Here is a 23615-nt window from a genome sequence, read left to right as displayed (position 1 = left end):
CTCTAATCAAAAGGATACAGTCACTCATCATCTCTTGCCATTTATTCTCTCTTTTACTCACTCTTGGAGCTTCAAGATCAATGAGAGCTACAGCTTCTTCATCCGTGATGCCATCTTCCACATAGAACTCCACCAGATGCAGCACCTCTAAAGAGTGGGAAAGGCAGAAGTGTTTGACCTGCAGGAACTCAGGAAACGCCTCACAGCAGATACTGAGCCCTTTCAGCAATGAACAGCCTCTGGTTTCCACGACAGTGGTGTTCTGCCCACCTACTCCCATGAAACAAGTTAAATAAAATATAATTCCAGCAAACCAACCCCTCTGAAGTTCTGAAAAGATCGTGTCCGTATTCCCGGACCACTCGATGCATTCAGCGTCTGGCAATAAAGCAATGCTGTGCTGCAGCTGCACCCTGCAGTGGGATCCAACAGCCCCCGGACAGGAGGGAACCACTTTGAAATTTAACAACAGCAAAGGGAACATTTGCTTGGCCAAATAACATTGCAGAGAGAAGAAATTAAGCATTAGCCCACCCCGTGAACATTTATCTACTTGCAAAGCACGAGCAAAGGGGATGTCCCAACGCACCATAGGAGGAGGCCGAGAAGATGAAAGGCTGTCTGCAGTTGATGCAGACGTTCCCCAGGTTATTCAGCAAAGGGTTGTTGGTGGAGCACCTGTAACACAGGGGCAGGAGCTCCTGCAAAGACACATTGAGAGCACGGTAACTGCAGACTGGCACATCCTCAACTCTTTGTTTCAATTACATATGGGCTCCTTCGGCTGACACCACCAATACAATGCCAGTGGCACTCTGGAGAAGCACTGCTGTGAAATCAGATCCTTCAACATCTGAACATGCTTTACCCTTTTTAACAAACAGCAAGTTTTCACATTAAGAATAGCTGTCTACACCGTTCTAACAATTAAAATTTCACCTTGTCTTTGCAGCAACAGAGGCAGAAAACTGCATCAAATACAAGTGACAAAAGAAGCCAGAGAAGGTTACTGAAGCAAAGTTTTTTGCTCTAAGGTTTGGTCAAATTTAGGTTCTCCAATTAATTCATTTCTCTTCAAGAGCACAGTTATTTTAGGCAGTTCTTAAGAGTGTGTTTCTATTATTTCAGGAGGCCAGGTGCACGTTCACTGGCACAATGCAATTTATTTTTAGTGAGTACTGCCTGAAACATGGCTTTGTAGAACACTGCAGAAAACCAAACTACAGTTAAAGAAGAAAAGGTGTTAAAATAAGACTTAAGGAAGGAAGGTCATTGAAGGGCTGAGTGGAGGAGGGAAGGAGTGTTTGGAGTAGGACAAATGAAAATGACCTCCAACTGCAGAGAGAGACAGTAACTGTGGAGCAATAGCAGGTGGACTGGGGAGAAAAGGGTTTGAAAGAATAGACAGAGAGGAAGGTGGATGCAAGAGAGGAGAGGGAGGATGGAAGCTGCCTACAAAGCAAGGGCTGATTTTAATTTGTTCTCAGGAGCAGAAGGAAGTCTGACCCGAAGAATAACAATAGAAGGACTGTGTTTCCAGCAGAAATACAATTATATGACAGAGCCATGCATAATATATTGCAGATTTTTTTGTGCACAGAGCAACTTGGATTCTTGGATTAGGCCACATATTAATGATTAACATGAAACACATTACAACTTACTTCACTGTCATGGAATGGCTTGGATCGGATTGTCAGGCTGCCCAGCTCAAAGGACTTCTGGAACCTGGCTGGGATATGCAGCCCCTGAAGCTTCTCATAGGCATGACGAGCCAGTTTATAAGCACCAAGAGCCTTGCTCTGTTTTGCCAGGGCAAGTAATGTCTTGCTGTAACTTAATTAAGGAATAAAAATACATACAGCATTTTAGGAAAAAATGCAATAGTCTGTCTAATCAGAGAAGCTGTGCAATGAAGCATATCTAATATCAGGACTTCAAACAGGCTTTACCCAGAGAAATCTATTTACAGAACTTCATTTACAAACGTGTGAAACAACTATCAAAACACCTGTGGGCAATTATTAGCAAGGTAAGGAATAGACCCTACATAAACATTGCTGTGGTTAAATATTCTGACTCCATGTGCAACATTTTAGTAATTCTGGGGTGCATAAATTTTCCCCAAGACAAAAAAAGACTCAAAATCTTTTACAACACCAGCAACCCACTGACACCAAGTAAATACACCTGATGTGATTGGGAATGGTGTGTTCCATCCTACTGACCAAGGGCTGTCCTTCCCTTTCACCAGTAAGAAACAGTAACTGCTGTTTAGATCTACTGATCACAAGGCTCATAATCCAAGTCGTTATGGAAGATTATACATTTGTAAGTGAGGAAGTTATGAAAAGGAAATCTAACATCCCATCCAAAGCCAGAAATGAAGTGAAACCAAGACGATCAGTTCTCCTCCTCTGGCATCCAGTGACCTTCTGGTTCTCTCTTAAAGAAAGGCACATTTCACACAGCCCATTTACAGAGCACCCTCCAGAGATTCCCTATGCACTGACAAAGCTGTGCAGACACTGGCCTGACAGACACCACACACCAGCCTCATGAGAAGCAGAAGCTCCTGGGTTTCCCCTCCTCGTGCTTCAGTTTAGTGTCTGCAACAACACTGCTGAGATTCAGAGCCAGCATCCTGTGGCAGTGACTGCTGTCCTAGAACTTGCTCCTCTGACACAGGTGACACACCAGCCTGGGCGAGTGGTTTGAGCTACATGTTAGTTGATGTGCACAGCTTTCCAAAACCATTAAAAAAGAAAACAAAAAAAATCAACAACAAAAAGCCAGTGCAGCTCAGCATACAATGGTTTGCAGATACTGTTTATTGCTCAGGGACAAAAGTTAGTTCCTATTAATGACAACCAATAGCTGACACTGAAGATTCCTTCTAGGAGATCCCATCCTTGGACCAACAGCAGTTATTCCTTTCATGTATCTCACATGATAATTTCTAGATTTTGTACTATATCACAAGGATACACTTTTGAGATTCCCAAAGGAGTCTCCTTTGTTAAGCTGTGAAGCAGAAACCTGGAAATATTGAAGAGGGTTTCAGGCGAGTTGAAGCTGAAAGGCTCCTCCTGTGGTATGAAAAACACAGACACAACATTTCTAAGCTGGAAAACCAACAACTCACATCACTTAGCATGAAGCATCTCCAGTACTGCGTTTCTTTCATGCTGTTGCAAAAAGAGGTGTTGACAGAATATAGCAAGTGGATTTTGCATGTCTTTATCACCAAAGCTCATGACTGATGCATGCAGAAAGATCCATGCAGCTAAACCAGAACATTTAACAGGTTATTTAAAAATGAGGCCAGGCTGCACTGCTACTGTGCAGTCTCCAGTGCTGCGAGGTCTGAAGCAGTTTAACAGCAAAGACTCCACAAGCACAGAGTCTTCTTTTGGGCAAGGGCACAGAGCAAAGGTTCTCTAATCTTTTACAACAGATATTTTTACCAACAGCAATGGCAACATGACTGCAATTGCTGTAATTAGCAGGGACTCCTCACTGGTGACTACGCATCACTAACACACTACCCCGTGGGAATCACAAATCCCTAGGTTGGGGGATCCCTAGGGTGTCTTCTGCTGTTCAACCCTGTTTTCCCATGACTAAGGGAAAAGCTGACCCTGGCCTGTGCAGGAGCAGGGGCTCAGGCCACTGTTGGGACCACACTGATACCACCAGCAAAAAGGGCCGGGCGCAGGAGGTCAGTCATCAGCACAGCAACTGCTCCCAGAGACAGGCACAGCCCTGCTCCAACTGCAGTGCAGCTGTGAGGGGCTGAAGCAACACAAGCTCTTGCACAGAATGTACAGCTGAAGGCTGTATAATGAAATAAAGTTAAATAAATAAATAAAGTTACTATACAGTATTACTAATCTACACTCAATAGTTAATTGCCTGAAAAGTCAATAATTATTCCTAGTTATTTCTGGACTCCCTAAGAAAAAAGCTCAGGAAGCATAAATACACAATTCTAAAGTGAGTATCTTACAGTGTATCTGTGAATGAAGTGATAGGCATGGTAAACTTCTGCCAAATGCTGGAAGTGATGAAACTTCTGCAACATTTCAGTCTTCTGATGTTCATTCTCTGCGGGAGGCAAAGGATTTGGTGTCAGTCTCCAAGAGGAGTCTATGAGACTGAACTGCCAGAAAGCAGCCTGCTATGATTTTAGCAGCACCACTTCCAGAGGAGGTATGTACCAAGGTCAGGTGTGCCCCATCTACCCACGCAAACCACATGTTGCACAGACTTGCTATTTTTCTGAGCAAACTTCTGGTCTAAAACAAGCATGGCAAAACACAGAACAGTATGTCAGTGGTTTGACACAGCCAGAGGCTATGGCTGAGCTACAGGCAGAAAGCAACAGGTGTGCATCCCTGGAAACCTCCAGAACTCCAGAGTTTACAAATAAAATTAGTTTTGAAACACTTGTTTCACTAACATCAAATACACTACTAAGCCATTTGGAAAAACGTGCATCTCAAACATCTGGGGAGTGACAGATCAGCTGAACTAAAAACAAAGGGACTTAGAGCACCAAGCAAAGGGCAGTATTCCCAACCTTTTGTATCCATTATCACTAAAGTACACCTATTAACTGCTGGCTCCACCCTCTCCCAGTGAAACACATTCAGGACACAAGATGACAGCTAACAAACAATGTATTTTAACTGCTGGCAGAAATAATCTGTAAAGTACCTCACCAACCTATGTTTGAACACTAGATGCATCTTACTCTCCAGCATAACCTTTTAGTTATTAGCACATTAACCCTCCAGTCACCTTCTAGGCAGTGTGTGTGGTGAGGAGGTAGAGGAGGATACCTGGTTCCAGGAGGTACAATTTTGATCCCAGCCAGATTTCAGAAGGAGCCTTATGCCTGCTGATGTTTCTGGTTTGTTTATTTGTTTTAAGTTAGCACATGTGAAAACCAGAGGACTACAAAAACAGTACTACCCCAAGTTATGCATAGCACCAAAAAACCCAAACCAAAACACCCAGCAGTGGCAGCAACGCTATCACAGTGCAGGAGTTGTTTGTCTACATGGATGGGAAGGTAACAAGCACAAACCTCCTTTCAGTGACTTACCTTGGGCTATGTCTAAGCACTGCATAGAAAGCATCCAATAATAATAGGCTGCATCATTAAATCTGCTTTCAACCACAGCGTTGTGCGTAAGCTGCTCCAGCACCTTCACAGCCTCTGTCTGCCTGCCAGCCTTGTGAAATGCTACAGAACCCAAAACAAAAACGGGTTTACAGTGTGATTATATCAATTAGTGGAAATTAATGGTTTTGAATTGAGACCAGTCTATTCAGTCCATATCAAATACTCTATCCAGGGCAGGATAAAAGGGATTATACACTGCTATTTTCCTCCCTGAAAGCAGCGACGCTAATGGAACATGAGAAGCATCTGTAGGTATTTTGTGGCTTTTGCACTCTCAGCAGCTCTTGAGCTCACGGACTGTGTACAATGCTGGTTGCTGGGGGGTTTTAAAAAGAAAAGAGGGAAAACACTGTGATGATTAGATCTCTGTGCAAACAACAGAGATCTCCAAACACTGCAAACCAGAACTTCACTCAAAACTACAAAAAATAGATGTTTGAAGTCAGTGCTCTGGTGTGTAATGCTCGATACTTTGAAAGAGTACGGCTTAGACTATATTCTTCTGTCATTTACTAACAGCATCCCTTTATCTGATGCACACAGTAACATCCTGAATTCTCACTTGGCAAACACACATTTGACAAACAGTCTTCATAGAAAGAAATGGGGTCGAGGGGAAACCAACCTCCAAAAACCCGACCCCACAGAACAGCTGCCCCTGAGTGCAACCAGACCTCACAAAGGCACACGAGGACCTCTAGCTCACCCAGCTCTGGGCACCTACTCTTGCTGAGCCACAGCAGCACCAAGCTTTATGGAGCAAACTGGGACTAAATCCTGTATTTAGAGAGTGCAAACTACCACTCTGCCCTAAACCAGGCGCTCAAAGTGTTGGTGCCAAGACACACAGACTAGTTCTGTGTGGAGATGGATCAGCCTGGCTTGTTCCCTACCTGGGACCTTATAAGCCAGTGCAGTTTCACACTTGCATCTGAGCTGGCTCTGGAAACAGCAGGTGCACCTGTGACATGGAGCTGCACCCAAGCAAAGGGGTTGCACTGAAACGCTGCTGCCTCCACACAGAGCTCATTTCAACAGCTCCTTGCCTCTGGGACAGTTTACAGACTGAATTTTGATGTCTGCCCACAAGATGAAAAGCTGCCAGTTCTGTTTAAAGGTAATTTCATGAGCCTAACAAAAACCATGAAAACCTTGAAGAAAAGGAAAATTTTACACGTATAAATCCCACGTTACCTAAATACAAGTAAAAATTACATTTTTAACTCAGGTTTATAAAGATGGCTGCCATATTTTGAATTCTAGTGGGATAATAATGACATTAAGACAGTAATAACAATACTAAGACAGTTCAAATTACATGCCAAATACTGTTGCTACATGCCACACTCAGATATACAAGAAGATAGAAAATCTGGACCTGTATTTAGATGCCATTATTTTTGATAGATCCATCAAATTTTCCTATAAAATCAGGAGACTTCCAGTTACTTTAAGACCAGTTTGAAAACATGGATTATATTTGGTTTTGAATCCCACTGATATTAAACTCTCCAGGGAAGAGTCTGCATAGTCTGTATTGGAGAAGCATGGAAAAAATGTGGAGCCATTTGTCAGTGCCATTCTCACCTTTTTGGGCTTCTTCAAATCGATCATTCTCTGCCAGCCACTGGGCATAAGGGACATAGACATCATCTTTGAATTCAGGATGCTTTTCACTCAGAGCTAATGCCTGAGGTAAGTAAAAAATTCATTCTTAGAATATTGTACGGTTTAAACAGTTAAAGGGTTTAGAATATTCCATGGGATCAATCCTTCAGCTCTAAGCAAATTCACAACAAAGTATACACAGAATAGAGAGTGTAATCCATATTTTCTCCAGTATGAAACTAATGTGTTTTAAAATAAAAAGCAATCAACAACAAAAGACAAGAAGCTAAGCATAATAACAGACTGGCTATTGAAACAGGGAGAGTTGAAAGTGATTATCTAGGAAATTTAGTAGATTTCACAGCAAGAGACAAAAAATATTTTTATTTTTACTGAATGCATCTTCTAAAGGAATAGAAGTAACATTATAAAAGCAGTTTAGATTCACTTGCAGAAAACCACACCACCGCCAAACGCATGCTGGCATACACAATTAACTAAAATACTCTGAATCCTTCTGCAGAAGCCTCCCTCCCTGCTTCTCCCTCTCTACCGTGCCAGTGTAGCCAGACATTCGTCTCCTTTTTTGGTGCAGCCAGAGACAGTAAGAAGTAGAGGTTTTCAACACAGAAATCAAGGGCACACTTACTTCTTCCCAGTGATGAGTCTCCACGTGGAGCTGGACCAATGCCTTCAGGTCACCAACCTTCATGTAGGTTTCTGCAGCATAGCCAGGGTTATCAAGCTGCTTAAAATAGAAGGCACACTTGTCCAAAGGCTCCCGCTCAGCTTTATCCAGTTTCCGAGCAATTTCAATTAACCTACACCCAGCAAAAAGAAGGCAGATGTTTCAGATTCTGCCTTCGTGCTTCACCTTTTAATCACTGTCACAGCTTCACCTTTAATCAGCTAACATTTAATAAATAGTGTGATAGTAGTACCATGCAACACCATTTAAACAGTGTCAGTAAATGTTCCAAATGCCTTTTTTTCCTTCTACAAACTCAATCCCCTTCCTTCACTCTTCACTCACATGCGCCAGTCCATACCTCAGGCTCTCTGCAGAGCTGTGCAGACAGACAGAAGGGAGCACATCCTATGTGATTAAATAATGGGAGACATACTTCCCAAGCCTAACCTGAGCAAGACTCCTGAATAAACACACCTCCTGTGTCACACAGCAAAACAGAGGCAAGGGGCCTTGCAGAGGGGCCTGGCCAAGATCTTACGGCAGCTCAGCAGATGACCCAAAGTGCTGTCTACTACAAATTGAGAAGAAATGACCAATGACAGGAGTAGCCCCAGAATTTCCGGGGACTCTGTGCTCCAGGTGATTTCTCTACCCATTAGATGACCATCCTGAACAGCTGAAAACAGCAGCAAGGGGCTATCAGGTACAATCACTTCTGTGATGATCACTGAAGCTTGAGGCATGTCTATTTTAGACAGTCTCATACTGCAGATGAACCCATCCATACTCTTCACTGCTGTAATGCATTTGTTTTTGTAATATATTTATGGCTCTACCCTCTAAACATATGCAACTTTTAAAACATTTTTAATTGTAGATGTGCTTCAAATACTCAATTTGATATAAACAAAGGCAGATACCAAACATAGTTTGTCTTATTTTAAAATTACACAGAATTAATAACAACTCATTGAAGGGTTTATTACATTGTCTCTGAGGTGACACAAAACCTACATATCCACCCAGCCGTTGTCCCCGCTGATTTCTATGGCCTTCATGTACTCGCCGGCAGAGAGGTACATCTCTACTGCTGCCTTTGGCTCATTGATATTCTTGGCCCAGTCTGCTTGCTTTTTTATCAGCATCTTGGTGTCTTTGGGGTCTTCAGATCCCAGAAAATCCTGGAATGGTGCAATATAAAAGTCTGCGTTACCTTCTGGTCATGAACGTCATTACAATCGAAACTCTAAACCACATAAAGGCTTTTGTCATGAATAACCTGATGCCTCCTAAGGACAGAAGTACTGTATAGAGAGCAACATGGACTGAGCCAGCCTTCAGCAGCTCATCATCAAGGCCCTGTGTCTGTGAGGAAACAATGGCAAGTCTCCCATTTAGACAGTTTTCAATTTAAAAAAAAAAAAGCAGGAGATTCTGGGCAGGCCCAGAGGACAATGCATGTGCCTCAGAGTCAACTCCTGTGTCCCCACTTACGCTCTGCTGAGCCTGGTTAAGTGGACAGGAGTTAGCATTTTTGCATGCTTGTGAGGAACAGGAGTTCCCAAAACAACACAGTTCTACTCTAAAGACTCTAACAGACTAATTCCAAGTTCCAGATTTTCTGTTCCAAGCCAAGCTGGAACAGTTTCATTCTCAAAGAGGACCCAGCACCAGCCCACGCTCAGTGAACAGCAGCACACACACTTAATCATATACTGGCATCAGGATGCCCCACCACACATAAATTAAAGGCTAAAATTTTGTTTTCTGCAAAGACACTTGATAATTATATTTCAATATATCAAAAAAGTTCTTTTGTAAGGACAGAATGACAGCTGCTCAGAAGTGAGAGTGCTCTGAAGCACTGGTTAGACTTCTGGAAGGAAAGCCAACACCAAGCCTGGACACTGTGATGACAACCATTTTGAAAATATTTCTAATAGTTAGTTCAGCTTCTTCTGCCAATACTGAAGCCCTGGCACCATATGGTTCTCATCTGTTGACATCATGTGCCAGGAAAAAAAAAAACAACAAACGCCTTCAACACCAGAATACTGATTAAGGGCAATTTTGTCTGTTAACAGAACGGGCTACTACCCACTAAACAGCTTCTATCAAATGAAAAATCCGACTAGAGGTGAAATGACAGGTAAGAAAAGAGTGGAAAATTACCTTAGCCACTGGGTTTCTGGCAAATTCTGACTGAGGTTTAAAAGAAACCAAACCAAAGGCAACAAATGGGCGAAACCCCCCAAGGAGCACCCACACACCACATCTGCTCCACCACCGCAATTCAGCAGCTCCCCAGTGCAGCCAGGGGCCAGGTACAAAACTGCACCCCACCTGTGCCAGCTCTGACTGAGCTGAAGGGTTATCTCCTGCAGCACAGCCCTGCTCCAGGGAATAGCCTCTGAATATGGAAAACTGGAGCAAAGAGACAAGTCAAACAACATCCTCGGCAAGACTTGTTTTCCAGCCTAGGTCACCAAAATAAGTTCAAAATTAGAAACTCAGCTTCTCACAGTATAAAGAGTTTTTTGTGAGTTGTCAGTAATTAATGATCTGGTGCTATGATAATGAGCCTGTGACCAGATATCAAAGGACTCCCAACATCAGCCTCCAGTCTGGATCCTCTATCCAGACCTCATCAAAGCCAAGCACAAGAAAACAGGTTCTGTGGGTCCCTTTGCATAATTCTGGCAACATTAGAGAAAACAACACCAGAAAAACACCCCCCTCCCCCCTGTGTTATTTCCTTGGATAAATAACTGACAAACAAGGTTTTTACAAGTTCTTCCCTTTCCCGTGCGTTCCCTGCACAAGAAGCTGCCCTCACGTGCCATGGAGGACCTTGAATTTCTCTGCATGGAGTCACTCTGAGGGACAGGAGCCATAAGAGCTCCTGCTCTCTGATGGTTAAATATAGACATGACTACAGCCAAGAATTAAAAGATTCTTACCAAGACTTAGGGGAACATTTTTCTTTATGAATTACAGTTATGTTCAAGACGAGCCAAAACACTGAAGCTAACAAAGACTCAGCAGCCAAAAATAGCGGAAGTCAGGCTTACATCAGCAAAGCCCACAAGTGTTTCTGTTGAGCTATCGGAAGAAAAAGATCTCTCTGCAGCATGGCTTGGGGAATCTGTGCTAAAACAGTTTCTATGCATGTCATGGTGAATTCTTTGTCCTGGACTGGGCAGAATAAGGCTCTGATAAGTGATGAATGAGACTAAACAGTGCATACATTCTCAGGGATTTTGATAAGACACCACAGAAGACTTAAAGGCAAGTAATGCTACTTATCACCTGATAAAAACATCACTTTTTAGAACCATATTCAATTTATTTCTACATGGAAACGGAGTTGAAAAAAAAAAAGCCAAGACATCGAATCTTTGAAATAAAACTCCGTAGTAAACAAAAATATTCCAGGTTACTATGTTATACACTTCATAAAATGTATTAATATAGAACTGGCTCTGACAGAAAAATATTTTTATTATAATACAAAAGTGAATTAAAGACATGGTACACTCCCCTCCACTTTGCACAGGTACTCCCTTATCATCTTTGGAGGACAAACAAATAAAAAGGGACTCCTGAGCAAGATAACGGAAAGAAAGAGTAATAAAACCAAAATTTCTTAGTTCTTTAAAATGGAAAATTACTATGGATAATATTATGTAACCACACAGAAAGAGTCACCATTGGTGGTGTCCAACAGAAAAATCCACTGAAAAGCCCTGAATTTCCATGGTCACATTTGAAACTCTACAAAACACAATTTGCTGCATTGGTAGCAGACTTTGAAGGAAAATGCCACCATTACACCCAGGCCTGAGAGATTTCTCCCTTTATAAGCCAAACAAACCTGAAGTAATTAACTGAGAAAACAAGGCTGAAATTCAAAGCCATGTTTCATTCAATCTTTTTGTAGGATCATACTTTGGAAACAGTTACAGGTACATCAATATTTCTGCATGCACATGTCCAGGTGCCACGTCCTACCTTGGCATGGTCAAACATGCGTAAGTCAGTGTACATCTCGAGAGCCAGATTTTCATGGCCACTCCTTTTGTACAGCTTTGCTGCCTCGTGGAATTTTCCCTGGTAGGCATAAACATCTGCCAGGAACAGGTCATTGTTGCTCTCTCCATGTTTCTTCCGCTCCTGGAAAACCAGAAAATTTGAAGAGTGATGTAGAAAATATTCTAGATGACCTGCACCTAAGTGAGAAATAGCCATTGTGGAATTAGACTTTCAAGCTTAGATTTTAACTGTTAATAATTAAAAACCTGTAACAGAATATCATAATTATGCCTCTCCTACATTTCTGGTGAATTTATAATTAAAGGATTAAATCCCTTTTAATTAAAACTAGGAAGAGCAAAATTAAATGTCACTATACAAACTAAAGTGATGAAAAATCACTTCTCTTGATTTCACACAGGAAAACGAACACATGCTATCATTATGTCAGGCTATTTTAAAAAAGGCATCTGATGGGCTCCTCATTTTCTCCCGTACAAACTCACTAGCATATAATTTGGCTAAATTAACAATGTGTGCGGGTGGGATGACAAACAGGGAGATAATTGCCAGCAATAAGCAGATTCAGAAAGTATGTTAACCGGCCTCTGAATACAAACCAGTGTCACCTCCACTGTCCCCACACGCAAGACCTCATGGATTCAGGTCAGCAGCAGTCGCTTCCAGAGCCCCTGCACGTGCTCTCCTGCTAATCAGAACTGCTCGCTCCAACTGCCCGGGAAGGGGCAGAGTGCCATGGAGAACCCTTCCTGTGTGGGCAGTGCCACTGAGAACCCTTCACATGAATCGAAGCACAGCAGTACCCTGACTGCAAGGGACTTGTGACACAGACACGCGTGCGAGTGTGTGTGTTCTAATGTGTGTGCTATATCCCGTATCTCGGACACACATCACTGCCCTGCTTGGGATAAAATTATTGCTGCTGTTAGCCCACCTCATGGGCTGTGACTGAATCTAAAGCAAACTGCACGCAAGGGGAAAAGCATTCCACGGGCATCCAAATGCAATCCTCTGCTGCCAAAGGGGGATCAGCCAGCTCTCCTCCTCGTCACACTTACTGACTGGGCAGACACTGGGCTGGTGTTGACAGTTCCCTTCAAAAACTTGGTTAAACAAATAATCAGAGGACTTGTTACACCATTTTTTAAAGACTCCACAGGATCTTGCCAGATAGAGATGGCAGCTATGTTTCCTGCTGTCATCAATTAGGACAAAAAAGTGCCATTACTGAGAGAAAGCCATCACATTACTGGAACATGTGTGCTTAGCTACACCCCTACAAGCCCTAAAAGGAATCAGATCCACCACAGGAGAGAGTGAGTGGGGTGTAGAACTCACTGCAGAAGGAGCATTTTCAAGAAGTCTGAAAGTAAGTCTATGCCTATTTACATGGGGAATCTTTCTCATTAAACAGACTATGACACGACAAATCCAGAAAATCCTCAATAGATGCCAATCTGGAGAAGCATATGTGGAAAAGAAAGGTTAGTACTGGTGAGAAAACACTCTCACCTACCTACCTACCCTTGAGAGGGAAAAAAAACACACTGAAAAAAAGGGGGCTCTTAATGCAGAACTTTGTCCTGTATTAGAGAAAAGTTCACAGCAAGCAGCTGGCATTTTGACAGCAGCAGGACAGCTCTGCAGACATGAAGACAAGAAGTGTATCCTTTCAGAGAAGGCGTAAACCTAATTAGCAGAAGAAAGAGGAATTCCCTTTCTGCCATCTCCTGCAGATCCTTAAGCACTATCAAGCCAACTCTGCAGGACAAGGGTGATCCATGTCTTTTCAAGTGCTCATGACAGACAGTTATTGTTCGGTGAAATTCTATCAAGAAGTGTGAAAAGAATAGGGAGGAAGGATTAGAGCACAGTATGGAAGTATGGAATCCCAAATTCTATTTCCAGTTGTCACAGACTTGTCATGAGGCCCTGAGTTTGTCATTTCATTTCTCTGGGCCTGTTTCTGTCTCTGCACAGAGGAGATAGTAGTAATTACCTACCTCCGGGGGGTAGGGAAAGGCTTAATGAACTCATGTTTGTGAAGTATTCTGTACTAAGCTCTGTCAGCACAGAAGTATTCTACCAATTATTAATGGAATATTGAACATTTTTCCTGTTTTCCTGAAGTCAGTTTCAGAAGTTCTTGTTCCACACCCCCATTCCATGGAGTTTCAGTCCTATGACTAGAACCTGAGTCACCTCTGCTAGTCAGGATTTTTCACTCCAAACACATCTTCAACAGTCAGCAGCACTATCCAAACAAAAGTCCCTCCAAACCACTATCTTGAACACTCTCTTACCTCTATGCTGCTGATCAGTTCTAAATATCGAAGGTCTCGTACCCTGGTAAATGCCTATTGAAAATAACAGAAGAAAAAAGAATAAAAGACATTAGCTTGAAAAGCCAGAAAATGCAAATACTGTTATTCATGAATCAAGCTGTCTTCAGGCAAGTAGGACAGGCAGAACTCTGCTGGGTTTGGGTTTGTGCAATCCTGAACCTGAAGGGCTCTGACTACAACTGCATCCAGAGTCGTTACAGTAAAGAAGCCAAGGTACAACCCAAACAGCTCAGCACTGACCAGGAACAGCACAGCAGCGACTGGGAGCTGTGCGTGTCAGTCCCCAAGAAATACAAAGTGGCAATTAAAATATTACATCCTTTTATTCTGTCTATTTTATAGCTTCTCCATTTTGATGCAAGGTGTGATACAGACAAGGAAATTTCAGGAAAGTATTACAAGGCAGGATACATAATTGATCGTACTGTCATTGTCTGCTGCACATACTTCTGGTTTTTAAACCATTCTAAGAATCCAGCATGAAAGGAGCTCAGAGAGAGGAAAGGAAGTAAGAAGGCGACAGAAGTACTGCAAGACACTCTAATATCTTTGCAAATGGAGATAAATGTGCAACTCAAAGTCTCAAGTGGCAATGTCACGTGTGAATTGCAGCAGCTCAGCACTTATTCCTGACATGCATCACCAAACAGAAATTTAACTCTTTGGGCTGCTCATTTAAGACTTCCAACCAAACTAATGCTTAAGAGGGCACAGAAAATTGTGCTTACATCGGATCGGACTAGGAACTGTGAGAGCCTTTAATGTCAAGAAGCTGCTTTTGTTCACATTAATCCGCTCTAATTCTAAGAGGGCACTACTTTAAAATTCCAAGGAGGCACTCAAAACTTCTTTTTAAGAGTATCTATTTGCATAAAGCCATCCATGAAACTGGAATTACTCTGATGCCTACACTTAAAAAATAAAAGTACTTAATTTCCTTTAAAAAAAAAATCCTTTATTAAAAGATGCCTATCGTTACAGCCATTCCCGGTGTATTTTTAGAACGTTTTGCCTTTCATACAATATTCATGACACTGAACTCAGTTCGCCCTCTCTTATTTGAGCAAAGGTGGTGAAAGAAAATAAGGAAGTATTTTATGCCATAGAAAACTTAATTCTTTAGTCTATGCCCATTCATAGACCACTCCCCAAAGCAAGGCATGCCAGGCAGAAAAGGACTGAAATGGTGTCATCCCATCACCACTGCCTTCACAGAACGTTAACGGGTAGATAACAAAGACTGGGAAATCTCTGAACATGTACTGAGGTTATATTAAATATTTAGGGAGAATAAAAAGGGTAAGTTTATAGCACGGGGATGGTGCTACAGGAAGGTGCAAAGCCAGCTGAGCATCCTCTGCTGCCACCCGGTGGGCACTACTGAACGGCTTCCACTTCTGCTTCCCTAAATTCGTTAACACATTTTCCAGTTGAAACCATTTTCTTTGCATTGAACACTTTGATCTAGAATATGGCATTTCTCTAGAAAGATACATTAGATTTCAGTTTAGAACCTCATCTCAACATCCTTAGCATATAACAAACCTGTTTGTTTGTGGAACAACAAACACACTAGAGACAATCAAGACAGTGACCCAGGAACACCACTTGTTTTCCAGTCATAAAACACACATTATACACACACACACAGATACAAATATCTAAATGTAAAACCCAAGCTTTCTACTAAATGAGTAAATAACTGCTTTACCTTTTTAGCAGTTTCAAACTCCAGCCCTTCCAAGGCTTCCATGGCCAGCTCTCTCCAGTCAGCATCGGTCACTCCTAAACATGCAATTTGATAGGCTTCTTTAAACATTTTTCGTTCCAGATATTGATACATGGGTGCAGACTGAGGATTGCCAAGGAAAAAACATGTATTAGAAAGCATAATACTGAGATATATTAGTGAAATTCTCTACATACATCGGGAAGGAAAAGATATATTCTAAACACAACCATTACAAGCTGCCCAGAGAATAAACATCTGGGTTTTGTATACAGACAGAACAGCATTCTGGGGTGATTATTATCATATCTTTAGACAAGCTGTGTTAATTACGTTACAAACTCATCCATGTTGAAATCTTCAGTTCCTTGCATATTAGAAGGTAGTTAAGAATGTGAATTCTTCAGGGCATTAGACATGCTAAATCTGATGTACACTGTGCTTTTTCAATCCTATGGAAGCTATGGAAGCAGAGCAAAAGAGAAGCAGTGTACTCTCAAAGGCCAAAAGCATCTAAAAGTGGCACCACTGCCTTGTGTGATGTGTCCCTGGAAACATCCAGACACACAGGAAGAGGCTCCATGGGGAAGTAACCCTTCTGCACCAACCCTGATGACAAAGCTGTTCTACCAAGACTGTTATACTAATAAGCCCAAAAGACACTCAGGCCCTCAAGGACCTGCCCTAAAGGGAATTTAAAAGGGGAACTGCTAAGTGCTGCATGGTGACACACACACACACACACAGAGATGTGGGTCTGCTGACACAGTTCAAGCCCTCTGAACAGGGAGTACTGCAGCACCACTACCTTAACCTGTGTTTGCAACCACAGCAAAATGTTACTGATTTTTATGTTATTTTTATCAATTTATCTGAAAATTGTACACTCTTTGGTACTCCCTCCCTCCAAAAGCATATCTTTGGAAAAGCTGCCTCTGTGACACTGCACAATAATTCTGTGGCACCTTGGTATTCCACAGCGTGCCAAAGGCACACAGGAGTGTTCCAGGCCTGGTGATCCTGGGGCTGCCCACCACCCCAGACAACCCAGAGCCTCATCAAGGACCTGCACAGGGCCTCAGGAGACAGAGGAGCCTGGAAAACACTGTTCACCAGTCAATACAAGACAGGGCGTTCTGCCTCCTGCGCTGACCCTCAGCAGCAAATCCTGCCCATACCTGAGTGCATCCAGTCTTCTGGACTGTTTTAGACCCTTCCATTGCTTCTCATGACACAGAAAACAGCATTTTATGGAAGGCAATCCATAAATTTAGAATATAGACTACCCGTGTACCATACATTCAGACTAAAATACACAGTTTCAATACTGCCTAAACACGTCTCGATAAAGCAACAGTTAGACAGTATTTTATGTACTTATAAGAAAAATGAAATTACAACTGGAGAAAAGTTACATAGAAAGAATACAATAAAAATACTCGAGGAGGTAAGGCCTGTGCTGAATGAGATTATGTGCATTTGCAGGTAGAAAGGGAGAATCAGAAACAACAATCATCAACAGCGAAAAGGAAGTTATCTTAATTAATGCTGAAGAAACAAAAATAAAATAGATCACACAATATAACTTAAATAACAATGAGGAAAGTGTGAACTGCAATCATTTTAGTAATGGAATACAAGTAAATCTCAGAAAAGCTTCTTCACTTGCTAAACATTCATGTTTATGAGATACAAAGCAACACTTAATGAGATTAAAGGATTACCTGAGGAACTTCAACAGCTGACATAGAGAAAGCATGAAGGCAGAAGATCTTGGAGCCATTGTAACCCACAACAAAGCCTTGCAGTTTTTGCTGGTGGACAGGGAAGTTACTAGCTTTGATATTGAGGTATCCTCCTCCAGAAAAGCAAAGCATATCTTCACACTGGGTATTCCAGGCCACGCTGTTAGCATTGGGTTCCTAGTGAGCAAGACAACTCAGGATTACAACAGATGCAATCACATCTTTCCTACGAAATATGCCTTCAGCTAGAATGTTTGACCTAAGACAGCCTGGTGTGTACACACACTGATTATTTCCATTTCCACATCCTACAGCCTAGTATATTCCTAAACAGATTCACAGGGATGTATTTTATATTTTAATACACAGCTGTAATTGTCTTTCCTTTAATGTGGATTTACTAACGATCCCTACTATCAAACTGTAGAACATAAAACCAAATTCCACAATAATACACTGCTAGTTAGCAGATTTAATTGACCATTTCTCTGCCCATTACACAAAGGGAGTTACAGACCCTATCTTTGCAGCACTCCATACCTGCTATCCACTGTGCTCTGAAAACTTTTAAGCAACATTAATGAGTGACTGCTAAACTGCCAGTGAAAGGAGCATTATCATGATTCCTTTTATAGCCTAGGAATACACGACAAACAAAGATGTTTAGACTCTAATTCTATTCATACGGATGATAAAACCAAAATGTTCATTTACTGTAATGCTTAAGAGGGAAAGAAGAGAGAGCTCTAAATTAAACTGAAAAGGTCCCGTGTCTCAGTGCTTTTTATTCAGCAGTTGCTCACATACATCTCCTGTCTTCTCATTCCTTCTCTAGCACCTCTGAAAGGGTGGTTTTGATAAACAGATCACAGTTAAATCCTGCAACATGTGATTAATAGTTTAAATAACAGTTACATGACTTTCTGCACAGCAACACTTTGGGGATGTTCTGTGCCTTGAATTACTTTCTGCCCTCCTGCCCCACCTTAAAAAAAACCCAACAACTTTTGATTTTTACCTGAAACAACAACTCTTTGGTATGAATATCATACACGAGGCAGGTGTCGTTCTCATCCACCACGGCCAGCTTTTTGCGCGACGCGCTCATGTCCAGGCAGCGCACGGCCGTCGATTGCTTCAGCAGCACGATCGGGAACGGGTTATCCACAAAGATCTTCAGGATCTGCACAGGTGTGAAACAAAGTCACTCCACCCATTTTTGTCCCTGTAACTAGAAACAGCATAACAGGAACAAATTTCGGTGCCCTTTAAAGTGTGCAATTGCAAATTTTTTCAGAGACAAATTGTGAGCTAAGTAAATGCTTCCAGTTTGAGGTCTCTTGAGCAGACTGGCTGCCACAACATGCTCTAGTTTGCAAGTCTATACAAATAAATCAGATCCTGGATTCTTAATGCTTCACTAATTAAACAGTTACATAAATATAGGAATATATAACAGACACAGAAGACACACAGGATCTCAACTTCTTCACTATCAGTACTTCAGAGCTCCAGTCTGACGTTTCTGGCTGCCACCTGGCGTGTGAAACACACAGCATTCTCACCCTGAGAACACCCACACCCTCACAACGGGTCATCAGGAGAGGTGTACACACTCCCAACACCCACCAAAGGCAAACGTGCTCTCAGTTCTACAGGAACGCAATTTTTGTCAGTTGATCCTAACAACTCATAGACTTTAGGCAAAATTAAACATATTTGTATTAATTTTACTGTCACAGAATATGAAAGACAGAAGTAATTAATTTTTAATCCCAAGATGAGACTGTCAAAATTCTAGGTTGTAAAAGAGCCTGCTGCTCTTAACATCTCCCCCTAGGAGCATAGAACAGATTTTATTTGCAGTGAAGAGACACATACCAGACATGATGTGTTACCTGACCATTCTTCAGGCCAACTAAGAGGCCTTCTCTTCCTGGGGGTCCTCCAATTACTTTAATGTAACGAATAAGAGATTCCATCAACCATTCTCGTTCTTTAACACCACTAAATGAGAGGCACTGCAATCTCTTCTCCTAAGGACACAGTAAGATATAAAATACAGCCTGGAGGTGAAGCTGAGATCTGTGTCTGATGTCCTACGTTTATACCGATACCAGCAGATGTGCCTACTTTTACATATAAAAACCATACAGTCAAATAGTCAATTTAATGGGATGAATTCTTTAAGGTTTTCCAATGCTATGAACAAACAAACAAAACTAAACAGTCCCAACCTTTTTCTAGGAGTTCTCTCCCACTAAAAAGTTCCCTTGGATTGTGTGATAATTGATCAAATTCACTACACAGACAGTTTTACTGAACCAGAGCCACCTGAGCTGTGCTGCCCAGCAGCATGTCAGTGCTGCCCAGCACAACAGCACTGCCTTGGAAAAGCTGTAACAGATCCCATGGGACAGTCATGGCCTGCCAGCCACTGGGACAGCTGTTCAACTCTGAACACGGCCCAGGACTACTCTAGCTTTTAAGGCACATACCTGGCATAAAATAATGTGATCTGAGCACACCACCAGCAAGTTACATTCAAATTTCTTTACAATCTTTTTCTTCACCCGATAGTGCATATCTGCAGAGTCATCCGAGTACAGCTCATAAATCAGGATTTTCTCTGGCATCTGGATGGCTAATCTGTTTTTGTAGATTGCAATTTTCTTCACAAGCTCTCTGCCTTTTATTCTAACTAGAAGGAAAAAACACCAAAGCAATACAGAATAAGCTGACCCAAAAATAACAGATACAGGAATCAGAAAACTGACTAATACATTAAAACTGAACCTCTCTAAAGCACCTTTACATTCAAAGCACGTTCTTGCTCAGATATGTTTGTTGTTCTGCATCTATCTAATCTACTACCCCCATCATAGTTTATCATCCTCTATGATTTGTCAACAGCACATTCTGGAGCAGTACTTTGACTCCTTGCCATAAAAAGCCAGCAGATAGGAAGAAACAAAATCAGCAGAAACCCTTCAGGCTACAAGTAAGGAAAAAAAAGTTAAATATGATGTATAGTATTTTTATCTCATTTTCAGAGATTAAAACCTTATCTTCAGAGCCCCTGTCCCTCCCAATGCCTCCTCCAATCCCCACATCTTTCATTAAGTTTGTCAGCACTGAGCCTCCACAGTCCAAGTTCACACTCACCCCCCGCAAACTGTGTTCTGCAATCTGACTGCCAAAGGTACATGCAGAGTATATCCCAAGTGTTCTGATGGATATTAATTAAAACCCAAAACAAACTGAGCAAAGCTTTGGCCTGCCTGGAATCACCTTTTTGTTCCGTGATGAGGTGCTGGACAATAACGTCAGTCATGCTGTCCCTGTAGGCGTAGCGATCCTTATAGAGGCCATGGACAGTGCTGAAAATCAGCTGGTAGAAGGAGATTGTTCCATCTTGGCATCCTACTGCCTGAACACAGGAAGAGGATAATTTTAGTTAATTGGTACATGTAGATGAGAACTGGCAAAGTTTGTGGTATTTATACGAGCGCTACGTCCCTTTTCCTGCATAATGCATAGATGGACACCAGTTAGAGACAGCTTGTGCTTAACCATGGTGAAAGTGCAAGGCAGAATGAGGACTGATCTCATCGAACACCACACAGACCACCATGCTGGGTGGGGGGCTTAGGTTTATTTGGTTGGTTTTTGGTTAGATTTTTTGGGGGGGTGAGAGGTGTTTGTTTATTTTTAAATTCACTTTGATTCTCTTCTCACTTGTACAGGACTCAGAGTGCAGCATTTCAAGCTGACAGTTGCCCTCTAGGCATTTTCTTCCTGTCACAGAATTAGATTTGGTCAGTCCAGAAGTTATTAGTTGACATTTTTAATTCTTTTTCCCTTCTCTTTTTTAATCAAAATGCAGTGAAAGCAGCTGCTATGCTCCTTACATCCTTATTAGAGCCCAGGTTTCACTTCTGCAGGATATTTGTAATTCCAGTGGTAGTTCTAGAACCTCCCTAGACACGGCTCAAGTTCTGCTGCCTCAATAAGAATGTCTAAACTAAGCAACTGAGTTTGAAATGTATGGTCTTACCTCAGGTGACAAATTCCCTGTGAAAATGTCAGAGAAATGTCCCTACTCACCACATAGTTGGAGTCTGGTTTAACTTTGCAGGCCCACACCCAGCTGTTCTGCTCTCCCAGGGTGCCCAGGCGCACGCCGTCCTTGGTGAAGAGAGAAACCTGCCTATCTGAACCTCCCAGCAGGAGATACTCTCCTTTAGTAAAGTAGCTGACACAGCACGGATCAAAACTGAGCTCTCTATCCTTCCCAATCTACAAGGCAAAATAAAATAAAAAACATCAAAAACATTAAAAAAAGGATCATTTCATATTTTCTGAAGGCAATTATTGCCATCACTGATACCATTTGTCTCTCTATGCACAGCTTTTCAATACCCAGAACCACTGGCTACCTTAAGAATCCCACAGGTAGTTCTAAAATATGACCGAGAGTCCCTCCAATCACAAACCAGTAAGCTCAGAATGCAGCAACTCACAAAAGCCCTTTAACCATTGAAAATAATACAAAGATGTTCTCTACAGACCAGTGAACCACGTCACTAAAGTCAGCAAAGCTGTAAGGACTTTATTACAAGAATTGCAAGACGGCAGCTGAGCTGCCGTGGGAGAAACAAGGGCCAAAGGAGAGATGGTTAGAAAAAAGGAAGACTCATAAAAGGCTAGGAAAACAGAAGACATTTAATGTAACTAATAAGGCAACAGCACACAAACACTTTGAATGTAAGACACAAAACAGAATCAGAAATATCCTGCTACACGTGAACAAAATCTCTTAAGACATACCTGCTTGCCACTCAGGTGGTAAAAGGAAAGTTTCTGACCCCAGTCTGCCACCGCTAAAATGTCATTGCGTTCATCTCTACCAAAAAAAAAAGAAACAAAATAGTAATTCTACAACAATTTATTATTTCCTAGAGAGACAGAACCAAGCAGCAGGACAGCAGAATTTACTGCATGCTACTTGTTAAAAGTCACAAACTGAAAGGATACCCCTTGTAACTGAAAACTGTGGAAGACAACTTGGGGACATAAAAGAAAAACCAGTCTCCTCTAGAGGAGTAACTCAAAGTTTGAGGCATCACTTTACCAGGAGTTGTGGGAACAGTGGAGTGAACAGTCCCCTGACACATGAAGCCCCTGGGCCCATGTTCTGATTTAGCTACAGGAGTACAAGGCCACCGTCCTGTCCAAGTCTACATAGCTGAGCAAGGGGGAACTGCATTATCAGTGTAATGCATTCATGTGAGACCAGCAGCAAGCAGGCTGAGGAAAGGCTTCGGGTCCAAATTCAACTCTGGTACTCTGACATGATCTGTTCAGCTTGAAGCAAAGCAGGAGAGTCACCTTCTCCACAATTCCTTGCCTAGAAAGGGAGATGGTAACCTGAATGTTCTACTGCAGATAATGCCTCTAGCCAGGATCGGAACATAAAAAAATCAGACAAAAAACCCTAATGACAAAACATTAGCAAGCCCACTCCCTTGGTCGGTGCATGACACTCACACCTGGGGAGTAACACACACCTGTCTCACGATGAACACAGACCAGAAGAACAAACTAGGTCTATGCAGGTAACTATTGATCTAGAACCTCCTAACTTTTGAATATCTGAGGTTGTACCCTGCACAACACTCTGCCCTTGGTCCTTCCTGTAAAGTGCTGTTCTAGGTAACAGAGGTACATACATTCCTTTGAAGTTTCACTCACAAGTTGAAAGGGGCCTCCTGTTCCTCGTGGTCTTTCTTCTCTGGCTGACTATCCTGCCTACTGCCAGGCCTGGATTCCAGTACTGGGATCTCCTCTAAATAGCTGCGAACTGACTCCTCCTCTTCTTCATCTACTCTACTCCAAAAATTCTGCCACCTACTGCAATAGCAATTGTTTGTTCACATATTTGGGAGAATAGTCTCTCTGAATTGAAGTGAAAAATAGTTCCCCTATCTCCCCCCAGTTCAAGTAGAACCCACCCCCATACTCCCCAAAAACCCACCAACCAAAATCAGTAAAAAAGACAAAAGAAATGTTTCTGCAGATCTGGTGATGGTGCGTCTCAAATCCTGGGGTCAGCTTTGGGCCCCTCATTGCAAGAAAGACACTGAGGGGCTGGAGCATGTCGAGGGAAGGGAACAAAGCTGGGGAAGGGTCTGGAGCACCAAGCAGCTGAGGGAGCTGGGGGGGCTCAGCCTGGAGAAAAGGAGACTCAGAA

At 42.2% G+C, this 23615-nt stretch overlaps 1 protein-coding gene across 1 annotated transcript in view; it reads right to left on the bottom strand.

Annotated features, from left to right (window-relative positions):
* Window positions 1-23615, bottom strand: part of IFT122 (intraflagellar transport 122) — a 32083-nt gene that overhangs the window by 2792 nt on the left and 5676 nt on the right. Inside the window, exons 6-25 of the mRNA XM_027903280.1 lie at window positions 23117-23275; window positions 22193-22268; window positions 21470-21661; window positions 20654-20792; window positions 19861-20063; window positions 19261-19398; window positions 18381-18545; window positions 17342-17539; window positions 15600-15740; window positions 13847-13900; window positions 11502-11663; window positions 8505-8671; window positions 7449-7620; window positions 6779-6881; window positions 5111-5251; window positions 4010-4107; window positions 2989-3089; window positions 1665-1830; window positions 590-701; window positions 19-147 (exon numbers count right to left, since the gene is read on the bottom strand). Of these exons, the coding sequence (XP_027759081.1) occupies window positions 19-147; window positions 590-701; window positions 1665-1830; window positions 2989-3089; window positions 4010-4107; window positions 5111-5251; window positions 6779-6881; window positions 7449-7620; window positions 8505-8671; window positions 11502-11663; window positions 13847-13900; window positions 15600-15740; window positions 17342-17539; window positions 18381-18545; window positions 19261-19398; window positions 19861-20063; window positions 20654-20792; window positions 21470-21661; window positions 22193-22268; window positions 23117-23275 (2816 nt within the window). The remainder of the gene's footprint in view (window positions 1-18; window positions 148-589; window positions 702-1664; window positions 1831-2988; window positions 3090-4009; window positions 4108-5110; window positions 5252-6778; window positions 6882-7448; window positions 7621-8504; window positions 8672-11501; window positions 11664-13846; window positions 13901-15599; window positions 15741-17341; window positions 17540-18380; window positions 18546-19260; window positions 19399-19860; window positions 20064-20653; window positions 20793-21469; window positions 21662-22192; window positions 22269-23116; window positions 23276-23615) is intronic.

This window comes from Empidonax traillii, unplaced genomic scaffold (genome assembly GCF_003031625.1).
Source record: "Empidonax traillii isolate 1590-97213 ecotype Southwest subspecies unplaced genomic scaffold, ASM303162v1 scaffold956:size363975, whole genome shotgun sequence".
Taxonomy (NCBI): Eukaryota; Metazoa; Chordata; class Aves; order Passeriformes; family Tyrannidae; genus Empidonax; species Empidonax traillii.
This window is presented reverse-complemented; position numbering and strand designations above follow the sequence as displayed.